Here is a 23,539-nt window from a genome sequence, read left to right on the forward strand (position 1 = left end):
TTAAAAATCTTTAAAATAAAGAACCAGAATAAACCAAATAAAAATTTTAAAAGTTTGAATGCCTGATAAATCAAGTTTTCTACTCATTTGTATTCAGAATCATTTTGGTCTCTTTTATAGTATGACTCTAAACCATTGCCCAATTTTTTTAGACGATGTGGGATATTGTACCCTTATTTTTTATTCATCTATTGAGTAATATATGTCCGTTTTTATTGTATTACATCATATGCAGGAAAAAATCACAATTTTTATTAACTAAATGTATATAGAATAATTCAAGATAATTTAAATATAAATTCAAATAAAAATAAAAGAGAATCATATATTTATGTTTGAATGAGGTAGATACATTTCTTTATTTTTTAAAATCTTACCTATAATTAATTTTGAAATTTTGGTAACTAATATTAAAGTCAATGCATTAAATGTAAAAACTTTCCAAAATGTAATTTTAAGCAAAAACTGCTGCAAAAACACTAGTATAAATATTTTATGTACTAATTATATATATTACCCTTACCATTACCACCACAACCACCACTACCCCTACCACCTCCGGCAACCAAGTCCGGCGACCTTCACCGGCGACCAATTCCGGCGACTTTCTCTGGCGACCAACTCCGGCGACCAACTCTGGCAATCAATTCCGACGATTAACTCCGGCGACCAAATCCGGTGATCAACTCCGGCGACTACCTTTGCCGGCCATCTCCACCAGCCACCTCCGCCGGCCGGCCACCATCACCATCATTAACCATCACCTATCAATATTAGATTGGTAATTTTTTATATCCTTAATCCTAATTTTCTAATTTTTTCAAATAGTAAATTATTTTCTTTTTTATTGTTTTTTTGTTTTGGTCAGCGAGTAAATTCACCCTTCATTAATTGTGACTTCCTTTTTTTTGTCAAACCAAATAATATCCTTGACTGAATATATAGTTATTTCGTGGTTATTACGTGACTAATTTTAATAGTCACAAAACATATCTGACTTGTCTCTGACAAATGACAATACTTTTTTTTTTTAGTATATACTACAATATATAAGAAATGTCATTTGCTGAAGACCTTACTACATTAATTCAATTGGTGTATGTTGGGGATTTTATAATAATAATTTTTGTAACGAACTAAGTCAAGTCACAATTCTCTCTTTTGAAATCGTGTGAACATGTCATTAATGATACAGGTATGCACTAATTTATTTCTTATTGTATTATTATATAAATATATATAAATACAAATTTTATTCATAATCGACTTATCTCACATGTCCTATTCGTAAATTATAATCCCATACATAATCCTTGAACCTTGACAGTCAAAACTACAGAATCTTGTCCACAATCCTATTCATATACTGCTTAACTCAATCGTATTCATATTATTCTCATATTCTCCATTAATTCGATCATTTCCATATTCTCCTTACCAATAAAATAATTTATCTATAAAAGAAAAAATTAAATATAGCTAAAAAATACAGAAATATTGAATATATATAATTGTTGCTAAAAAGAGGACATTTTGCTAACTTGAGCTTCTATCTAAGAAGCAAGAAAAATATACAGAGTGAAAAAATTATGAACATTAAAATAGATACAATTGTTTGGAAAAAAAAACAACTTTTAGAACAAAAAAAATAGTGATGAAAAATACAAAGAAAATATGGTAAAAAGACAACATTCTAAATGAATAGATCCAACTTTGTAAAAAGACATAATTATAAAAAATATTTATTCAAATAAAATAACTACGAGATTTTAAGATGAAAATGTGCAACTGTATAGAAGACATTTTCCAGATTTATCATAATTCTATCTTATCATTATATATATTGACAGATATCTCAAAAAAACAAAGGGGTTAGTTGCATTTGCATTTGAATTTCTTTTTTTCCATGCAACTAATTTTTTTATAAGTTCATATTTTTAGAATGAAAAAATATACAATCATATAAAATTTTTATACATATTAGCTTTTGACACATGTCAATATTTAATAAACTCGACAACACATTTCAGGATGTGATGAATGATAATTTTTTAAATGTAAACTTTTGTGATCCGTGTTAAGATTTTTGTAATAAAATTACAAAAAAATAAAAATAAATAAATAAATTGCTGGCTTTGAGCTAATCAATATATTTTTGTCGGAAAAAAAAAGAGCAGGAACATACATTTTCAGATTTTCTCTTCGGTTTAAACATATGAAAGGCCCGTTCTCTCCTAAAATTATAAACAAATAAAAATTGTTAGACAATGTCGTAGAGGATAAAAACAATATATAGTAGACTTCTTTGTCTCTGTCCAAAAAGCCAGAAATAGAATCGGAGAACTTTGAAGAAAAAAAAAAAGAATCAGAGAATAATCTCATAGACTTCTTTTCCTGTGCTTATGGAAAATGAATTCTTGGAATGAAAAGAAAAAGCTTAAGATCATTCTTCTCGGAGATAGCGGGTATACTAATTAAAACTTCATCTAAAGTTTTCGAGATCTCTTTTCAAGAACTAGTGTTTACCTATATCTTTTTCTTTTTTTCTTTCTCTGTTGATGTTTTCTAACTCTTTATGCAGGGTAGGCAAAACAACACTGTTGAACCGGTATCCTCTTTAGAATTAAAGCACATTTCAATATTTTGAGTTCTGTTCAATCTTCGGCTTGCTTTATTTTCATTACCTCTTTCTCTATCTCTCCATCTTTGTAAGAAACCCTAACTTGTGGTCCAAGATACAATAACAAGGATTTCAAGCAGCTACATCAATCTACAGTATACGTAGATTTTATCACCAAGGAGCTTTGTATCGGAGAAGAAAATTTCAGTTTACAAGTAAATTTATTAAAAGCCCTTACTCCACAAAGTTAATCTTTTTTTATTCAAAAATACTTCTTTTTCCTTTACACAGATTTGGGATACGGCAGGACAAGAAAGATTTAAAAGTATACCATCAAGGTTCTATCGAGACATAGATTGTTGCGTTCTTGTCTACGACGTGAATATCTTCAAAACGTTTAAATCTATCGACAACTGGCACGCCGAGTTCATCAAACAGGTTGCACATAACCGTTTCTCTTGAGTACTTAAAATCACTCTAACTCAAATTCCTAATAACTTTCAGGCAAATCCAATGACACCTAGCAAGTTTCCCTTTGTCTTGGTGGGCAACAAGATTGATATAAACACCGGAAAACCCCGAGTTGTAAGTTTGACATATCCTCTCAATCAAAACTTCTCTCTGGATCCATCTAAAGTCTTATTTACGCGGGTTTATCTTACGCAGGTTGCAAAAGAGATAGCAGAACAATGGTGTGGCTCAAAGGAGAATATAACACACTTTGAGACCTCGGCAAAGGAAAAAACCAATGTAGAAGAAGCATTTCTGGAGATGGCCAAAAAGGCTCGCTCAAATGAGCATTATTTGTGAGTGTGTATATACTACATAGATCTTTTTTAGAACGGATAAAAACCAATGATTTATTTAAGGTTTTTCATATTTTTGTCTCTTTAAGGCCCATATATGTGCCCATACATATGCCCATTATACATATAAGCACACCACTGGAGGGGAAGCCAAGACGTTGTTCTTGCTGAAGTAATCGACTACCGTACCATATGTTGTTTGTTATATTAATTCAAAACAAGGGATTTAAAGATTGTGCTTCCACATAACACTTATTTACGTAATGAAAAGAAGGCCCATATATGCCGATAAAAAGTTCTTATTTTGCTGTCAGAAACAAAAAAGAATGTTAAGCAATACGTTACGCATCTACTTCATCGATTTATTTAGTTCCAGGAAAAACGGTATATCTCTTAATTAAGTTCAATACTGATCGATGAGTTCCTCCCCAAAGTCCAAACACACATAAATCGCTTACCAAAGCATACAAAAATGTTATTTATTTTGCTCTCTATATATGTTTTGCTTGGAACATCTCCCACACAAACTAGATATTTCCTAATTATTACACTTGTTTTTCATGATATTTTGAAAAAAAAAATCAGAAAACACCGGTTGGATTCCTATAACATTGATTCCAAGCACAATTTTTGGTTCGGTATATATTGCATTGGCACTATATATAAGTATGTTGTTCATTCTCAAAGCTCCATAAAGTCTTTAATGGTTCATGTTATAAGAACATAAGAAGAAGATTTGGTTTTAAAAAATCATTATCTTCAAACGCTTTTTGTACTCTTCAACTTCTTCTCTCAATATGTCCGAAACCGAGATATAGTGAATTGGTTGGAACTTGGTCTTCATTTAAACGTACTCAAAATGAGTGTGATCTTGAGTAATTTCATCGATCATGTGACTCAAAATATATTTGAGTATAAGATTGATTTCTCCCACTAAGCTAGCATCAGAAATTTTAGTTAAAAATTCGTAGGAATAAAGTAAGTACGACAAATCAAGCTTTACGGCAATGTATTGACCGTAATCATGTTATCAAATGATTATATTAAATAATAACTCAGTATATCTACAAAAATTGGATAGCCTAACTTTATTATTTTGACGTTGGATCGCCTAACTTAAGAATACAAAAATTTACATTATCTTCTTTGTACGAACCAATGAACTCTCGACTCGTGTCTTGTTCCCTCTCACAAACCCATGTTTCGTCCAAGGAAGCATTGGTCAAACTCCAAATCCCACTTGAGTAATTACTAAATTAATTGTTTTTTAACCTTTTTTTTTATGAAGATAATTAAGAATTACAAGATGCTGTACCTTTTCACTTCACCATTGATCTTCAACCACGCGTCCATTGAGGCATTGCAGTACGTGGGACGTGTCCATGACAAGGTTGGCGTTGCCAATACGATTCAAACTCTTGCCGTTTCAAAGAACAAATCAACACGTGTGTTTTTGGGCTCACCAAAAACTAAGATATTTATAGAATTAATTTTGAAAAAAATATATTCTTGAAAAGGAAAGGACTACTTAATCATAAAGGAAAGGATTAGCTTTAGAATGATTGATTTGATTTACATTAGTAGCCAAGATTACAAAATATCTCAATAAGATTCCAACTATTGTTTGCTTTTAAATCTTGGTCACATGATTTAAGATGGGTACTTGTGGTGGTATCCTCCCTTGATTAATAACTCCAACCTTACAAGTCACATGATTAATAATACACTAATACACATTTCAATGAAGGGATGATTGTTTTCTGATTTTTTTAACAAAAGTTATATTCTATCCCTAAAATAAAGGAACCCTTTTTCTACATAGTTCTTATCTCTTTGTGTTTAAGTGTTATGATCTTCACAACTACAACTCTACAAGTGTCGATACTAATTTCAATACAATTTGGCATTGGAAGAGTATCAAAACTAACTAATATTTGAAAACACTATGTAGAATGGAAGACTATATATATATTAGCTATCAGTGTCGATAGATAGAAATGCTTAAATAAAAAGAAAGTGACAAAAACACAAAACCAAGTACGCGCCCATTTATAAGAATCAAGACCATTAGACCAAGTCCTTTTATAGTTAAAATTGACGAAGTCTTTTTCTACTTGCGAAACGACCAAAAAATCAGAAACAAAACCGAAGTAGGATTCTACTTGCGAATAAACATATCTAAATCAATAAAAATTCCAAAAGTAAAACAAAACTAAACACCAAAACAAAAAAGATAGACTAGCTAGCTAGCTAATATGCTAATATATTGGTGATATGTGGAGAAAGACGTATAGGATTTTGGTGTTTAGTTTGATACGTGATGGTTGCTCCACCATTGACGACGACGAAAGCATGATGAGATATGAAGATTGAGTACTTTTGTGAAGGAAGTGCTCAAATGAAGGATAGCATATGTGTTGGATATTCTATAACATTTATTCTGCGTTGATTTATTGGACAAGATGATTACAAACCCCCCCCCCCCCCCCCCCCCCCCCCCCCCCCCCGCGTTAAGAAGATTCATCTTTCATTTGAGATAGAGAATCTTTTCGTCCGATTCATAAGCGATCGTTAAAAGGTTGAACTTTAAGATTCTTCTCAGTCTAATTAACTGAAATTCCATCCAGTATAAGTGCTTGATATTGAAGAAATTTGTGGTGTGATTGCTGTCGAATTCAACACGAGAATAATGAGAATATATATTCCACGGTTTGTGTCCTCACAATGAGATTCAACACGAGAGTTTTTTTTAAACCTATTTTGATGTAATTACTAATTACAAACATAGTTCTTATAGTTTTATTCGATAAGATTAAGAACAGAAAAGTTTAAAGAATATCTCTCCTCATTAGCTCAAAGAAAATACTTCAAAACTTTAAGCTCTCACAAACTCTCAAACTTAATCTCTCATAGGTTATGCTACATCTCAGCATCCCGTATATATATAAGCTCTAAAGTATATTCTCCTAATCTTAAATGGAAACCTTTCTTATTCCTATTACATTTAGATATCTCCTAAATATAATCCCAATTTCCATTTCTCTTTGATTAGCTTGATCTCCAAGCTTTACTTCAAGCTTACACCAACATACTCCTCCTTAAGCTTGAACTCTAAAGCTGCTAAGTCTCTAACTCCCATGAGCTCTCTCATTTGCTTGAACTTGATTCTTCCTAACGCCTTTGTGAGAATGTCCGCCTTCTGACTGATGCCTTCAATATGCTCCACTTCTACCTGCCCATTTTCGACACATTCTCTTATGAAATGATATCGCCGAGCAATATGTTTACTACGTCCATGAAATACTGGATTCTTTGCTAATGCAATTGCTGATTCATTATCAATTCGAATAAGAACCCTCTCAACCGAATTCCCAGTAATTTCTGCTAACAAATCCTGCAACCAAATTGCTTGTTTAGTAGCTTCCGTCCCTGCCATATACTCAGCTTCACAAGATGATAAAGCCACAACATCCTACTTCCTTGAACACCATGTGATCGGACTGTTCCCAAAATAGAAGATATGTCCATAAGTACTCCTACTATAGGCTGGATCATCACTGTGACTAGAGTCACTGTAACCAACAAGTTTAGGTAACCTTGATCTTCCATAAGACAGTCCCAAGCTTACAGTTCCCTTTAAGTACCGTAAACATTGTTTCAAGGCTGCACCATGTGAAACTCTTGTACTCTGCATATATCGCGACAAAATTCCCACACAATATGAGAGGTCCGGTCGACTGTGAAGTAAGTATCGAAGACAACCTACTCGCTTGCGATAGACAGTTGCATCAATTTCCTCCTCCTTCTCTGCCTTTGATAACTTCAACTCTCCTTCCATTGGTGTGTGAACTGAGTTGCAGTTTCGTAGACCAGCTTCCTCTAAAATCTTCAATGCATAGCTCGTTTGATCAAGCATTATTCCTCCTTGGTGTTGCCTTACCTGAATCCCAAGATAGTATGATAATTTTCCGAGATCACTCATGTCGAACATTGACGACATCTCCTCCTTAAACCTCATTATGATCTCTAGACTTGTTCTCGTGATGAACAAGTCATCCACATACACTCCCACTATCAAAAGATCATGATCGGAACTTTTTCTGTATACTGAAGGTTCTTTTGAGCAACGAACAAACCCAAACTCCATGAGAATCCGATTGAGCTTGTTGTTCCAGGCTCTAGGAGCTTGTTTTAAACCATACAAGGCCTTGTTGAGTCTATAGACTTTATCTTCTTTTCCTTTCTTCACAAATCCCTCTGGTTGACTCACATGTACTAACTCCTCAAGCTCACCATGTAGAAAAGCTGTTTTAACATCTAAATGATGTATCTCCCAACCATAAGAAGCAGCAAGATCAAGCAATAGTCTGATTGTTTCGATCCTTGCAACTGGTGCAAATACCTCATCAAAATCCACACCATGTTTCTGAACATAACCCTTAGCCACTAGTCGCGCTTTGTACTTGTTTATGCTCCCATCCGAATTTCTTTTGATTTTAAAGACCCACTTCAAGCCAATTGGTTTCGATCCTACAGGTAAGTCTACAAGATCCCAGACTTTGAATCTTTCAATAGACTCAAGCTCTTCCTCACAAGCTCGTCTCCATTCCTTGGACTCACTAGCTTCTTTAAAGCTTCTCGGTTCATTGTTCAAACAGAGCAATGCCAATTCTCCTTCTTCTTGTGCAATCTGAAAACAAACGTAATCTTCAAGGTACTTTGGCTTAGTTCGTATTCTTTTACCTTCTACTTGAGGAATTATTGCAGGTGATTCTTCAAGTTCTGCAGGTGGTTCTCCATCTGAGTTTGATTGCTCATCTTCAAGAGTTTCTTCACTGAATGTGTCATTTACGACCACAGGTTGGTCAGACGACTTGTGTACCTTATCCTTTCTGGGATCATCACCTCTAATATTACCAATTGTAAACTCAAAACTCTCTTCTCCATCCTGTCCAGAATTATTCTTGCTGCAGTTCCACCCTTTTGCTTCATCGAACACAACATCACGGCTAACTATGACTCTCTTGGTGTCAGGATCAAACAACCTATATGCTTTGGAACCAGGCTCGGTTCCTAAGTGAACAAGACAGCGAGTTCTATCATCCAGTTTTTTTAGTTGAGCTTTGTCTGCCTTGGCATATGCAATACAACCAAAGACTCGAACATGTCCAACCGCCGGTTTTCTGCCTCGATAACATTCATATGGTGTTTGATTCTTGAGTGATCTCGTTACAACCCGGTTCAGTAAATAAGTAGAGTGTCGAACAGCTTCACCCCATAGATAGTTTGGTATCTTCATGTGTTTCAGAACACTTCGTGTCATCTCCATCAAAGTTCTGTTTCGACGTTCTACAACTCCATTCTGTTGCGGAGTGTAAGGAGCTGTCAAGTGTCGAGATATGCCAGAATCTTCGCAGAAAGAGTTGAACTCGTGGGATACGAACTCCCCTCCTCTATCAGTTCTAAAGATCTGAATCTTTTCTTCTGTCTCCTTTTCCACCATTGTTTTGAACTTCTTGAACTTCTCCATAGCTTCACTCTTTTCCTTTAGAAGGATGGTCCACATGTACCGTGAATAATCATTGATAAGCACAAATATGTATCGACTTCCAGCACTTGTACTTGGTGTTATTGGACCGCAGAGATCCCCATGTATAAGTGCTAGCCTTTTTGTTGACCGAAAATTAGTTGCTTGCGGAAAAGGTTGTGTAGATTGCTTACCGAGTAAACACGAGCCACAAATCTCTTTGTCAAGTGGTTTACTTGGACCTCCCAACACATGCTCATTGGTAAACATTGATGATAGTGTAGTATAGTTAACATGTCCCATCCTAGCATGCCACATACTTGATTCTCTTGCAGCTAAGAGATTTAAACAAACGCTGTTTGTTAATCCCATGTTAACTTTATACAGCCGATTCTTAGACCTCTCTGTTTTAACCAAAAGATTTCCATTTTGATCTCTCATTGTTAGATACTCTCCCTTCAAATGAATATCACAACCAGCCTCTGTAGCTTGTCCTAAGCTTATGATGTTGCTCCTTAACTCTGGGATGAAATATACTTCAGTCATTATTCTCGGTTTTCCATATGAATCAACAAAAGCAATGGTTCCTTTTCCTTTGATATCAATCCTTGAGTCATCTCCAAATCTAACTTTCCCAGTAATTGACTGATCGAGTGTGTCAAAGTATCTCTGATCTCCGGTCATATGATTGCTTGCACTGTTGTCAAGATACCAAATATTATTCCCATCTGTGCTGGCTTCAAACTTACTCGGCATGCAGTACTTTTCGTTTAGATAGACAACTTCGTGCATCATAAGTTGATCAGCCTCTTCTGTGTCTTTAACCTCACTTTCTTTTGCTTCAACTATACCTAGTTTCATCAAACGCTCTGGACATTGTGAAGCAAAGTGACCTACTTTGTCACATCTAAAACAAACCACTTGGGATGGGTCCTTCCAAGTACTGCGACCACGTCCTCTTCCTCTGAAGGATCTTCCACCACGTCCTCTTCCCCTGTATTCTCCATTGTATTCTCGGCCTTGTGACTCTTGATTAACATAAATAAGTTTGCTTTGATCCTCTTGAGTATCTTCTTCCTCAGAGATACGTTCCTCATAGGCTTTTAACCTGCCAACAATATCTTCGAAGCTTACGGTATTGAGATTTAACACTTGTTCAAGAGAAGCAACCATATGTATGAACTTTCTTCTTGGAAGACTCGATAAGAACTTCTTAACGAGTTTTGACTCTTCAATAGTTTCCCCGAGAGAGGCTGTTTTTGAGGAGATTGCAGAAAGTTTCTCTGCAAAATCATCAATCTTCTCGGATTCCTTCATCTTGAGTCTGTCGAATTCAGCCATTAAGGTCTGTAATCTCGCTTCTTTGACCCTCTCAGCTCCTACATGTCGGTTCTTAATTGTTTCCCAGACCTTCTTTGCTATGCCTAAACCTCCGACTTGTAGTATAAGGGCTTCCGGTATAGATTGCAGAATTAATGCTATGGCTAGGTTATTCTTATCACTATCGATCAGCTCTGTTTCGACTGCCTCCCATACCTTGTTAGCCTTAAGCACAAAACTCATCTTTATGGCCCAAACCGTGTAGTTAGTTGTGTTTAGCATGGGACATGATATCGAGGACGAAGAAGATGATCCTTCTCTTGGTTTGTCTCCGGTAACTGCAATCTGCTTGTCCTTGTTATCTGAACTCACGTCGTCCGTCATCTTCTCACAGCTTCCTGATCTTCTGGCTCTGATACCAAATATAGTTTTATTCGATAAGATTAAGAACAGAGAAATTTAAAGAATATCTCTCTTCATTAGCTCAAAGAAAATACCTCAAAACTTTAAGCTCTCACAAACTCTCAAACTTAATCTCTCATAGGTTATGCTATATCTCAGCATCCCCTATATATATAAGCTCTAAAGTATATTCTCCTAATCTTAAATGGAAACCTTTCTTATTCCTATTACATTTAGATATCTCCTAAATATAATCCCAATTTCCATTTCTCTTTGATTAGCTTGATCTCCAAGCTTTACTTCAAGTTTACACCAACAGTTCTTTAGTCGGATGTACATGCATGTAAACATATATAACGAGTGATATATTTTGGTGTGGGACAGAGATTTTCAAAATAACTAACAAAGCAAAAATTTCTATCATGAAGCTTTCCAAGTAACATGATTTGCTTCCGAAGCCATAGCGCTGGCTTGGCTACGAAGGCATCATGGACTCCTTTTTGAATTTCAAGAATATGTCACGATCAAGAAAATAAATAAAGATAAGTAAGTACTATACTTTCGAGTCTATATATGCCTCTAGTTAGCCTGGTCTTATATTCTTTTTGTGCTATAATATTTTTTTGTTCCTGTCAACTTGTCAAACATATACTATATCTTTCTCATTTCGAGTCTGATAATTCAGTTAAATAAAAAATAAAGAGTAAGGAAAACATCAATTAACCTTGCAATAACGATCCATAAACCAAACGAAATGATGAGGAATTAAGCTAGGAACAATATAAAGTGGCAAATGACAACCTCGTATGAACAAAACACGTGATTCGATCATCAAAAGAACACAAACTCCACATATAATATGGCGAAGGTAAGTAAGGTTGTTCAAAATGTATCCAAAGTCTTAACAGAATTTCATCATCACCATCCTCATCATTCATCATCATTACCCATCTTCACATGAAGATCGTTTTTTATCTAATATATCAATGAACTTTAATAATTATATAGTTTCTTATAACGGTAGAAATTGGAATAAGACAAAAGGAACACTTGCTTTAGTTTATAAAACTATACTTTTCAAGGTTCATGCATGCATACTTTTTTTTTTCTCACGAGATGGATAACATTTGTTAAGCAAATAGAACAGTTTATATCTAACCATGTGAACTTTTTTTCTTATAGTTATCCTAAATAAAAACACCAATAATAGTGACCCGTACGTACCGTAACTAGTAAATGTTAATAAAGTCATTCTTTTGTTTCAAAAAAGAAAGACCTAGTAAAAAAAAGTCATCTTCTGGTAAAAAGAAATGACACGTAATTTTACATAGTAGTAACAACGTTCATAATTCCAAACTCATATAATCATAGTTTACTAAAAAAGAAAATCTAATGAGATGATAATGAGTTATAAAGAATGGACAAAAACATCACGATTTAATGGTGATAAGATTGTTCTTATCACTTAAACAAAAAAGGGACAGGGAGTTACAGGTGAAGTGTTCCTGGTCAAATTGAAACTTGGAAATATTAAAGTTCTTGAAATAGAAAGGTTTATTTTTAATTGAAAACGATATTTGAGAACTACACATCTTAAGTTGCCTTACAATCTACGCATCTTTTCTTTCTCTATCCTATTAAGAAAACTAAAAATAGCATTTTCTGATATTTGTTATATATAAATATTAACCCCATTTATATAGAAGTGAGATATCAGATTTTTTTTTCTTTATAGTAGGTGAAACTCTTGAATTTAGGTACAAAATAATTGTTCGAAAGAAGAACCCTTTATTGACCAATTATTGGTCAATACTAAAATAATAATAAATATTTGTGTTCTTATTTTCTCAAATGAAAACTAGTATATAGAGAGGAGATTCGTTGCTCAAACCCTTTCCTCTTCTCTTAAAACCCCCAACTTTGTTCTCTCTCTCTCTCTTCATCTCCAAAAAAAAAAAAAAAAAAAAAAATCTTACAAGAAAAGATTCAAAACATCTATTGTTTCTTAGAAACCCTAATAGGATTATGGACTACGAGGCATCAAGAATCTGCGAAATGGTAGAAGATGAAGAACAGATTGATCTACCACCAGGATTCAGATTTCACCCTACTGATGAAGAACTCATAACTCACTACCTCAAACAAAAGGTTTTCAACACTTTCTTCTCTGCTACTGCCATTGGTGAGGTTGATCTCAACAAGATCGAGCCTTGGGACTTACCTTGTAAGTTTCACTACCTTATCTCTTCAAGAACCGTTCTTTGTTTCACTACCTTATACTCATGCATGAACCAATTGGTTCTGATCATATACATATGGTTGTTTTTGGTAAAACAGGGAAGGCTAAGATGGGGGAGAAAGAATGGTATTTCTTTTGTGTAAGAGACCGGAAATACCCAACCGGTTTAAGGACAAACCGGGCAACAGAAGCCGGTTATTGGAAAGCCACAGGTAAAGACAAAGAGATTTTCAAAGGGAAATCACTTGTTGGTATGAAGAAAACTTTGGTTTTCTATAAAGGAAGAGCTCCTAAAGGAGTTAAAACCAATTGGGTCATGCATGAGTATCGTTTAGAAGGCAAATACTCTATTGAAAACCTTCCCCAAACAGCTAAGGTAATACATAATAATAACATAAAGTGACTTTTTTGTGTTTTGTTTTTGTGGACTTGAAAGAAATTAATATCTTTGTTTGGTTGTTTGTGAATGTAGAACGAATGGGTTATATGTCGTGTATTCCAGAAACGTGCCGATGGTACAAAGATTCCAATGTCAATGCTTGATTCTCGCATTAATAACCGAATTGAACCTGCCGGTTTACCTTTGTTGATGGATTGTTCTCAACAAGACTCTTTCCCCGGTTCGTCCTCAACTCACGTGACCTGCTTCTCCGACCAAGAAACCGAAGACAAGAGTCTTGTCCACGAGTCCAAAGACGGTTCTGGTTCTCTGTTTTACTCTGATCCTCTGTTTCTACAAGACAACTATTCCCTAATGAAGATGTTGCTTGACGGTCAAGAAACTCAATATCCCGGTAGATCTTTCGACGGTCATAACCCGTCCGGTTTAGCCGGTGCGGAGGAATTGGATTGCGTTTGGAACTTCTGAGTTGTATAACTTCTGTTGTAGACTTCGTAGTCATGCGTTCGTGTGTGTGAATGAATATTCTTGTCACATTTTTTGTAAAAAAGGAGAAAAAATGCTAGAAAGTCAATTTTAGCTTTAGTATTTTAATTGTCTGTGTCCAAAAAAAAAAAAAAGCTTTAGCATTCAATAGAATTTTTAATTTAATAATATCTTAATTTCTTTTGCCATGTATCCAAAGTTCCCAACTCAAGAAGCTAATTTAATATACATTTAGATAAATTTTGATATCCAAAACCAAGAAGCTAAACGTACAATATGACATTATTTAAATACTGGGGTGAAGTAATAAATTTAATTTATTTTTAAACTTTATTAAATTTGAAACTAGAGTAGTTAGAAGCCAAATTGGTTTACTGTTCTTCTCAATGAACATGTGTTAGGCCACCAACCAAAGAGTTGATACTATGACTTATGAGTATATTAACAAAAAAATTGAATGATCTTATCAATATTATATTGTTATGTCAAACTTCACACTGTTTAGGTGATCATCTTCTTTTCATACTACCTATATGTTTCTCCCCCATTTCTAATTTAGACATTTTTCGTTTAGCAAAATTGTCTACATGAACTTGTGTGGTGGATCATGGATGCTATAGAGAAGCAAAAGAACATGTGTGAATTAGTTTATTCAACGCCACCAGTGTTAACTTATTTACATGAACAATACTCAACTTTATACCAACGTCCTCATCGGATAATATTATTATGTCCCCAATCTTCTTGCGTTCTACACTTCTACTGGCCATTTGATAACAAATTGCATATGCGCCTATAAATAATTTAAGATGGCCCTAGTCCACGGTTCTCTAATGTTTGTGATTTGTCAGTCTCACAATAATCTAATGATGCCGACTGATATAACACTTTTTTACGTTCTTATGTTTTGAAAACGTGATTTTGTTATTTTTTTACCATTATAAAATTTATAAGGATTGAAAACGGTCGAAATGACATTATAGCAGTCGGTCAATTCTAGTGTCTTAAAAACGTGATTTTATTACATTAGTATTATCAAGTTTTTATGTTATCGTATTTTTTTATTTAAAGATTATGCTATATCCAACAAGGGTGTTAAAAATATACTCCATGTAGAAAACATAAAAAGAAAACTATTATTAATCTTCTATACTAGTTTTTCGTTTTACCGTATTGTAATTTGAAAATTTTATTGATTATTGTTAATTGCACTCTCGATCACTTACTGTTTTACTATCAGTTTTAGGAGCAATCTTGAAAAAACGAGCCCAAGCAAAAAAATTAAAGACGAATATCGGATAATATTAAATTGAAGACAAATTTCAAAACATTAAAACAAATTGGGAACCTATTTGCAAAACAACAAAAAAAGAAAAGAAAAATACATACACATGTAGTGTGAAACCTACAAATTAAAAAAAAAAAAAAAAAAAAAGGAAATTAGTTAGTAAAAAAAAAAAAAACTAGCTAGTGGAATTTACAACAGACTGTTCAAATATTTTAATTCAGTAAATGTTCGGTTATACGTTTGACACGTCATTTCATTTGGTTTCATTACAAACCGAACCGGCTAAAATCTAAACCGAACCGGAGGGAATAAAGAAGAAAAGAGTGAACCGGCTAAAATCTAATCGAAACCCTTTCTTCAGTCTTCTTCTTCACAATCACTTCCCCCAAATCTCACCGGTGACGCTTCCGTCGACAGGTAAAACTCGAAACCTTTACTCTCGTTAGAACTGCGTTTTATATCTCATTCGCTATGTGATCTAAACTTTTTAGGTTTCGAATCTCTGTTATTTCTTATGAATCTCGAAGTTACGATGTTATTATCTAAATATCAAATCATTCTTATAGATTTCACAATCATTTCTCTGATTTTAATGGAATCTTAATCGGGAATTTGTGAAATTAGGGTTTTTATTTTGGGGAAGAAGATGTTGAAGTTTCTATCAAAAGTAAGAATTGAGTTCAACACATTGGATCCAAGACTCGCGTCTTGTGTTGAGTTCTTGGCTCAGTGCAATGCACGGAAGGCCAAAGAGTCGAATCCCAATTGTCAGGTTTTGGTGAAACGTAGAACAGATGAGCAGCCGCCGCAGATCACTGTCACCTTTGTCAATGGCGTTGAGGAAGCTTTTGATGCAGCTGCAACATCTGCTCAGTCGATTCGAAAGATGATTCTCGATAAAGGTAATTATCTTGAGACAGAGCAGATGTTTCGTGAAGCCGGTGAGCAGTGGCCTGTGCTTATCCCTGATGAAGAGATTCTCCAAGAGGCTCCTGGTGTTAAGGTCTGTCTCATTTTGTCTCATTTGAGTCTAGAAAGTAGAATACTTTGGAAACAGCATCATATGATGTTTAAGCTGATATGAATCAGTTACATTTCGAGCACTTTCTCTGTGTGTAGTATTTGCAGGTTTCTTACTGACCTTTGTATTCGTTGTGTTGCAGCCGAGATGTATAACTCAGTAGTGTTTTCTTTATGGGTAGAGTTTTCAGGTCTGTTACTGACCTTTGTGTCTGGTTTTATGGTGTTTTGCAGCCGAGAAAAGCAGAAGACAAGAAGTGATGCTGCTGCGTCATTGATATCTCTTGGTGTAATCTCATTGAATTGGCAAAACTAGCTTTTTGGAATGTTCACTCAGTACGCTGCAACTCGATATGTATCTCAAGCTTAGCTTTTTCTTTTTTATGTTTTGTTTCGGGTTTGGACAGAGATAGATTTGTATTGTTTCCTTGTTATGTGAACCAGAAATGGATGAACTTTTGATCAGGAACCACGCCTAAGACAATGCTGGTGGAAGCTCTAAGATTAAAATTATCAAAATCAGCACGTTCTTTTCAGTCTTTATTAATAAAAGCCAGCTTGAGTTTGGCATTGGCAATGATAGTATACATAACTTACACACATTAAATCCACGAGCACATAACACCAAAAGAGTTTCTTATATATTGTATAGACAACATGGCTATTAGAAAACGTATGTGAACATATTAACCCACTCCTCGTGCTTCACATTTGACCTCAAAGTAGATAAGTGATGAAATTTTACATTAAAAACTCTGCAAATACAACCCTAAACCGTTAAAGGTTATTAACAAATCTACCTCACCTCTATTATAGTGGAAAAAATTGGGAAAACTATTGTAGATGGTCTAAGGACTATTTCCTGATGGATATGCCCATCAGTTCCAAGCTGTTTTCTTGTAGTGCAAGAAAAGTTCAACATAAATCAATCTCCAAATGCGCAGGACAATACTTAGGATAATCAGCCAAAATAGAACAAGCCGACGTTAACAGCCAAAATAGGACAATCAGGTATATGATATACAAAACCTCGAATAAAAGCAAAGAATGCTTCAACAAAGAAATTATTTAGATAAACAAATAGTTACTAACCAGTGTAGATCTGATACCATGAACTGTGAGAGCTTCATGAGCTTGATATAAAGAGCCAACACCATTACCCCCTTCCGTAAGCCGGATAAGATCATCGGCTATCAGGTATTCATCCATGGCCATTATACCATGAAGCTTCAACAGAGCTTCAAACTGCCGAATTTAAGCATGCGTCCAACAAGTAGAATATCTTTGTTGGATCGTTGTAGACTGAAGGATGCTGGGATCGATTATTCTCCAAGAACGGCGAGTCAGAATTGTAACACAGGAGCGGAGAGCTGTAACACATGGATGAACATATTTTCCAACCTTCCATCCATCCAATTTGATTCCTAATATGTTTAAGTTATATTTGTTTTTTTAACGTTGTTTGTTTTGTTTAGTGTTTAAGATTGTATAATTGTATTTTGATTAGAAATTTTAGTACTTCATCGGAGGGAAAAAATTTTGTAACTAAAAAATTTAAATTTTAAATTGTATTTGTTTGTTAATTTTTTTTTTTAGTTTTTTTTTTACATCTTTTTTTTTAGTTTTGTTAGTGTTTAAGATTGTATAATTGTATTTTTATTGTTACTTCTAGGATTTAACTTGCGGAATACCATGGTCTCCTTAACATGGCTGTGAGTAAACTCTGTAATATTCAAATCTTGATGCATATATTTGAATTTTTATTTTTAAACCAGTTTTTAGTGTAGGTGATTAAATTGTTAATATCTTCTACACTAAGTTGCTCTTTTATTCACATCATCGAGGAATGGATGGAGTGCAGTTCACAATATTTTGTATTATGCAGTACACATGATGAATATTTTTTCATTATAAAGGAGCTAATTATTATAAGTATGGTGAATACAACGTATAAAGATTCTGCACGTTAGTTAATCCAAAAAATTATATGTTCGTCATAAAAATTTTTTGTCTTTCTCTATGTTCTTCATAGAAATGTTAATAGCTAGAAAAAATGATTTTTACCAAATCTAAAAAACTAAAAATGCTAGAAAGGAACAAATAATTAAACTTCAAACGCATAAGACGGCAACATATCACTTCATCTTCTCAATCTTCACATTAACAATAATACCCTTCAGCTTTCAATGTCTCCATCTTTTTATTACAATTCTGACATCTAAAGTAATACCATATGAAGTTTTGAGTGTAGAAAGTAGAAAACTTTGGAAACAGCATCATATGAAGGTTAACCTGATCTGAATGGTCTAAATCAGTTACATTTCAAGCATTTTCTATGTGTGTAGTACTTGCGGGTTGGTTAATGACCTTTGTATTTGTTGTGGTGCAGCCGAGATGTCTAACTCAATAGCATTTTCTTTATGTGTAGAGCTTTCAGGTCTGGTTTTATGGTGTTTTGCAGCCTAGAAAAGCAGAAGACAAGAAGTAATGCTGCTGCATCATTGATATCTCTTGGTATAATCTCATTGAATTGGCAAGACTAGCTTTTGGGAATGTTCACTCAGTACGCTGCAACTCAATATGTATCTCAAGCTAAGCTTTTTGGTTTCGGGTTTGGACAGATAGATTTGTTTTGTTCTTTGTTTATTATGTGAACCAGATATGGATGAACTCTTTTGATCAGGAACCATGGCTAAGACAATGCTCGTGGAAGCTCTAAGAATAAAAACAAGTTTTATGGGCAAATAATATCAAATCATTATCTCCGTTTTTATTTTTATTTAGAAAGGCCAGTTTGAGTTTTGGCTTCGATAGTATACATAACTTACACATTGAATCGACAAGACGAGCACATAACAGCAAAAGAGTTTCTTGCTTATATATATTGTACATACAAAATCTCAATTAAAAAACGTATGTGCATATATTAAACCAGTCCTCGTGCTTCGTATTTTACCTCTCTTCCTTTCTAGGAGCATTAGGATTACCCATCATGTCCATCATCATTTTCTCAGGTGAATCTTCCCAATTCGTAAATGTTTTCAAGTCGATCTGCAGATAAACAAACATGTCATATCTGGAAACCTTTGTGCATTGCATCATAGATGTTATGCTCTTTTTTGTGTGTGTTATTTTTACCTTTCGACGTTGGTTGGTGAAAAGCTCTTCTCTTTTCTGGTATGTTTGTTGAATTTCCCTTGCCTTATTTCCACCTAACCCCCATGCTTCAATATCTAAAACCAAAGCCTCTACTGGTAAATAGCCCTGCACAAAAACATTTAGTAAGAGATGTTATTAAGATCCAAGAGCACAAAATTTTACCAGCATTGAGATTTGGTCTTTCTGGAATCAAGATGCTTGAGGTTTACCTGGTTTGGGAAAAGAGAGCCTGACTGGTAAGATTTATCAACTGCATGATGACGGACTGTGATTTTAGCAAAGTCTTCATCAATGAAAATTCTCTCGTTTCCAAGAGTTCCACCGAATCCAATTCCAACAGGTTTAGGGTGTGCATCGTAGACTCCACCAGCGGGATGCAGATGGCTATACGCAAAGTTTTTCTCCTTGCCTGAAGATTAGCACAATAGTATGAAAGACTGGACTAATGGAAAAGCAAGTGTGCAGAAGAAAATTTTCGATTAGTGAAGTACCAGAAGATGAGAATGAGTGGAAGACTGGACTTATGGAGAACAAGTTCCCTGTGCTTCCATAAAATGCATCTTTGTTTTCAAAACCTTGCTGCAAGATTGCACCAATGACCCACTTCCTCTCGCTTGAAGTACCCTTATGTTCGACTTCACAGCTTGCAGAAATGATCACTAGTACTGGAGCATGATAGCCTTGAACATTGGACCACAGTCGATTCATGCCTTTCCCATGATAGTATGAGCTGAAAGAGAAACGAACATAACGTAAATACATTGCAGAGACAGAATGTTCAAAAAACAAGTTGATGTACACAAAATGGCAATTTTAAATCACATGAAAGACAAATGAAAGATAAACAAGTTGCTCAGAAGTAAGGTAGTGAGAGATACCGGTATAGAAGATTATTTGTTTCATCACTATTGCAAGGAAAGTATGAGCTCAAAATCTCCTCGCTTATTGCACTTTTGCTCGTCAAAGAAATCGCCCATGCCCTTCCACATGTTAGAAGGGTATTTTCACTTGTCTTGGGCGCAGAATCATCTACAGCAGTAGACTTTGAAGGTCCAGATCCATCCTGTAAATTCATCAATCCAAACTTCACATCTCACAGCTTTCTTTTAGAACTACAATACCATTTAATACATACACCAATGCAAAGCAGCAAAGTAAAGAGAGAATACCTCAACGTTTTGAAGCCTCGAATTACAAAAGTGAGAAAGGCACTCAGTGAGACTAGGAACTGTTGTCAAAGCCCACGTTAGGAATTTCCCAATAGGAAGTTCGAGTTCTAATCCAGAAACATCAGTCTCCCATACATCAAAACTGTTTCCAGATTCAGGTTCAACACAAGACACAAGTGCTGATAGAATCAAATGACTTATATCCGGAAGAAACAAAGACCCTTTCATTTCAGCAGCTTTAGAAGTCCGACCATCCCACGACATTGTCCAACACAACCAAAGAAACACAAGCAACTCTGAACTCGAAATCGACCCATTAATCTTACAATCAGATTCATCAGATTCAAACTCAAGCTTTGGAGAAAAGCCTGCATCTTTAGCTGTCACATAGTAAACTCTCAACAAAGTATTGAAAGACATCGAAGATGACATCCTCCCACAGCATTTGACATAACCACTAGCAAACTCAACCCAACTCAATCCTTCTTTGTCAGGTACGAAGAACAAATCTACTAAAGATGATCCTAAACACTCCAACAATTTGGGAAACGAGTCTGGAACTTTTTGCCCTCCTTCAGAAGTAATTGAATCGTAGCTCAAACCAAAACTTTTCTACAAGAAGAGAAAATCAAAACTGATCTCAGATTCAAGTAAAGATCCAATTTTCAGAACCCTAAGTTAGATCATTCACGATTCAATTACAAACCCACGAAAGTATATACCTTGAAGGATTGAAAAGGAACTGTATTGGTTTGAGAATCGACGAGCTTTGAGAAGGAACGTTGAAGCAGAGGAAGAGCTCCGGTTGAAGCGGCGAGGCTTTCGATTTCTCGTTTCTCAGATGATTCTTTGTTGTCTGTCGAAGATGAAGCACCCATAGTGGTGGTGAAGATGATGATCGGAGAAGATTCAAAAATCCGAAATTGGAAAGACCACAAAAGAGATTTTTCAGAAACTGGAGTCCATGATTGATTGATCTATACGAAGAAACAAAGAGACATTTTTGAACAGTTCCATACAGATATTTCACGATTCGCCTCGCCACGTATGGGGATTGATCCGGTTCCGGTTCGGGATAAAATCAGAACCGGACCTGATCATTTTAAACCGAATTCTCCAACTAAATTTTGGATGATAGAGGTTGGTTGGGTTCAGATATTTTGGACACACACCAAAATCCCTATTTAAGTGATTACTTGTTTAGGTAAGGATTAAATTAACAGGTTAAAATGGTTAATTTGAGGATTTTTTAAATAATATTTTGGATGATTTTCAAAATTTCAGTTATTCAAACACATCATTTATCTTATACACAAATTATCTAGCCAAATTTTGATATTGTTCGTACTACTTTTTTTTATATATGATTCTGGTATAGAAACAAAAATGATATGTTTGCAGGTTTCCAAACTTTGTATTTGACACTCTTTTTTCCGAGATTTTAAAAAATGGTATTAGTTGAATTCTTTTTCAAAATTAAATACTTGATATTTTCAAGTTCGAAAAAACAAAACTATAATAGGTATTTGTCTCAAAAATACTATTTTTTTTTATAAATCTTTCTCATACTATTCACTAAATTCACAAAACAAATGGAATTTTGGTCTAAATAGATTATTAGTTAAGGGTAGGTGCAATGGAATCACAAATGCTGTGCGGTAGTTGAAAATCTGTTGCTACGATATTCACAATACATATCTTTCTCAATCTGATCGTAAATTTGGATTCTCGCTCACTTCTACTATTTTGTATTTTATTGATTTGATTATTGTTTTTCTCTAAACTATTTTATCACGTTTAAAAAATTGATAAAAGTATATGTTAAATGTTGTGATCAGATTTACTTTTGAGCAAAATAATGTATTTATCAATTTTACTTTCAATATTAGTCTAAAATTAAATATTATTTGAGAAAGACAAGTTGAAATTAAACCGACTAAGGAAAAACCAAACCAAATCATAATTAAACACTCTTACACGTCTTAAACATTTAATTATCAAATCGTAAAAATATTAAACGTTTTACCTGAATCAAAGTAAAACCCAAAGGATATCCAAAGTACCCAAAATATAATTAAATGATTAAAAATATTAATTATATATTTAAATGTATTAAACTTTTTATAAAAAAAGTCGAAATTTCAAAATCAGCATGAATTCATAATGTAACTTAAATAAATATAATCACAACCGGCCATATGTTTTATGAAGCTACAAACGATCTGAAAAAATGTCACTTTGCATATATCTAGAATAATATAGTAGGATGATTAATCAAACCAAATATAAAATTGGATATGTTTAACAAAAATAACTACAGTTCTAAAACATCATAGATAAAAGTTGAAAACAGGCCTGTTTCTAGGGGTGGCCCGGTGGGGGTGGCAAAGGGTCAGAATTCTAAGTCTCCAAATAAAGTTTAGTTATAAAAAATTAACACAAAGAGATCAATTCATTAGAAGGATAAAGGATTTATCTCCGTTGTGTTTATCTCCAGCCCAATCAAATAGTTAGTTAGTAAGCATCGATATTTGAATTGTTCTAAGTCTTTGTAGACGTCATGCATGGATTTTTGATAGGAAAACAACATCTCCATTGACAAAATCACAATAAAAAAACATAAAAATATGTAAGAAACATGAATGCTGTCATAAAGGCTTCTGGATTTTATAGAAACTCTCTATTTTGCTATGTCACTATTCTGTTACAAATTTTCAGTCTATCTTAATTGCAGAAATAAATCATATGGATCAAAACAACGATAATTAGTTTCGTCAGCATGAGTTCTGGCTACATATTGGTCACCAATTTGTTACTAAATTTTACTTTTAGCTTCTAACACATTCCAAAATTTCTCACAGATCTTATTACTAGCAAAACTGCGATAACTATAAAAAAAAATTATTAGAGACTTTGTCATACACAGTCATGATCATACATATTACCAACCACTGGCTTAATTTTTGTTTTCTTCTATGCAACACATGAATTGTGAAGACGGGTCTTTTGGTTGACCAAATTATGTGTTTTAAACCATGCATGGCTACATTTTTCTGGTTTTCTTTTTAATCTACAAACACGAATCAAACTAAGGATTGGTTCA

At 34.2% G+C, this 23,539-nt stretch overlaps 4 protein-coding genes across 5 annotated transcripts; 3 read left to right on the top strand and 1 right to left on the bottom strand.

Annotated features, from left to right (window-relative positions):
* Positions 1-2,299: 2,299 nt before the first annotated feature.
* On the top strand, positions 2,300-3,728 carry LOC104732889 (ras-related protein RABG1-like). 2 transcript variants are annotated; one of them, XM_087479403.1, is made up of 7 exons: positions 2,300-2,465; positions 2,587-2,608; positions 2,736-2,835; positions 2,912-3,058; positions 3,125-3,205; positions 3,287-3,426; positions 3,516-3,728. In XM_087479403.1, exons 1-7 carry the CDS (start codon positions 2,423-2,425, stop codon positions 3,595-3,597), a joined length of 615 nt encoding a protein of 204 aa, XP_087335529.1. In that variant the 5' UTR covers positions 2,300-2,422; the 3' UTR covers positions 3,598-3,728. The 2 variants fall into 2 exon arrangements, with proteins under 2 accessions (XP_087335529.1, XP_010450789.2); XM_010452487.2 differs by having other exon boundaries at positions 2,303-2,465; positions 2,582-2,608.
* An 8,620-nt stretch (positions 3,729-12,348) lies between these two features.
* LOC104733999 (NAC domain-containing protein 92) lies at positions 12,349-13,968 on the top strand. Its single transcript, XM_010453515.2, has 3 exons — positions 12,349-12,899; positions 13,013-13,290; positions 13,387-13,968. The coding sequence occupies exons 1-3, from the start codon at positions 12,701-12,703 to the stop codon at positions 13,780-13,782; spliced, it is 873 nt and encodes a 290-aa protein (XP_010451817.2). The 5' UTR covers positions 12,349-12,700; the 3' UTR covers positions 13,783-13,968.
* A 1,463-nt stretch (positions 13,969-15,431) lies between these two features.
* LOC104732891 (uncharacterized) lies at positions 15,432-16,573 on the top strand. Its single transcript, XM_010452492.2, has 3 exons — positions 15,432-15,505; positions 15,713-16,091; positions 16,343-16,573. The coding sequence occupies exons 2-3, from the start codon at positions 15,735-15,737 to the stop codon at positions 16,367-16,369; spliced, it is 384 nt and encodes a 127-aa protein (XP_010450794.2). The 5' UTR covers positions 15,432-15,505; positions 15,713-15,734; the 3' UTR covers positions 16,370-16,573.
* A 2,283-nt stretch (positions 16,574-18,856) lies between these two features.
* Positions 18,857-21,602, bottom strand: LOC104732892 (uncharacterized). Its single transcript, XM_010452493.3, has 7 exons — positions 21,159-21,602; positions 20,437-21,048; positions 20,146-20,330; positions 19,759-19,997; positions 19,477-19,676; positions 19,247-19,372; positions 18,857-19,159 (listed from the first exon to the last, which is right to left on the bottom strand). The coding sequence occupies exons 1-7, from the start codon at positions 21,312-21,314 to the stop codon at positions 19,061-19,063; spliced, it is 1,617 nt and encodes a 538-aa protein (XP_010450795.2). The 5' UTR covers positions 21,315-21,602; the 3' UTR covers positions 18,857-19,060.
* Positions 21,603-23,539: the final 1,937 nt, after the last annotated feature.

The sequence above is a fragment of the Camelina sativa genome, chromosome 12, assembly GCF_030686135.1.
Source record: "Camelina sativa cultivar CO46 ecotype springtype chromosome 12, ASM3068613v1".
NCBI classification, from domain to species: Eukaryota; Viridiplantae; Streptophyta; class Magnoliopsida; order Brassicales; family Brassicaceae; genus Camelina; species Camelina sativa.

Coding starts and splice junctions, on each gene's coding strand:
- LOC104732889 (XM_010452487.2), top strand. CDS start 2,410: ATGAATTCTTGGAATGAAAAGAAAAAGCTTAAGATCATTCTTCTCGGA. Junction 3,059..3,124: donor ACGCCGAGTTCATCAAACAG/GTTGCACATAAC, acceptor AATAACTTTCAG/GCAAATCCAATGACACCTAG. Junction 3,427..3,515: donor CGCTCAAATGAGCATTATTT/GTGAGTGTGTAT, acceptor TGTCTCTTTAAG/GCCCATATATGTGCCCATAC.
- LOC104733999 (XM_010453515.2), top strand. CDS start 12,701: ATGGACTACGAGGCATCAAGAATCTGCGAAATGGTAGAAGATGAAGAA. Junction 12,900..13,012: donor CGAGCCTTGGGACTTACCTT/GTAAGTTTCACT, acceptor TTGGTAAAACAG/GGAAGGCTAAGATGGGGGAG. Junction 13,291..13,386: donor ACCTTCCCCAAACAGCTAAG/GTAATACATAAT, acceptor TTGTGAATGTAG/AACGAATGGGTTATATGTCG.
- LOC104732891 (XM_010452492.2), top strand. CDS start 15,735: ATGTTGAAGTTTCTATCAAAAGTAAGAATTGAGTTCAACACATTGGAT. Junction 16,092..16,342: donor AAGAGGCTCCTGGTGTTAAG/GTCTGTCTCATT, acceptor GGTGTTTTGCAG/CCGAGAAAAGCAGAAGACAA.
- LOC104732892 (XM_010452493.3), bottom strand. CDS start 21,314: ATGGGTGCTTCATCTTCGACAGACAACAAAGAATCATCTGAGAAACGA. Junction 20,331..20,436: donor CGAGGCTTCAAAACGTTGAG/GTATTCTCTCTT, acceptor ATGAATTTACAG/GATGGATCTGGACCTTCAAA. Junction 19,373..19,476: donor GCTCTCTTTTCCCAAACCAG/GTAAACCTCAAG, acceptor GTTTTTGTGCAG/GGCTATTTACCAGTAGAGGC.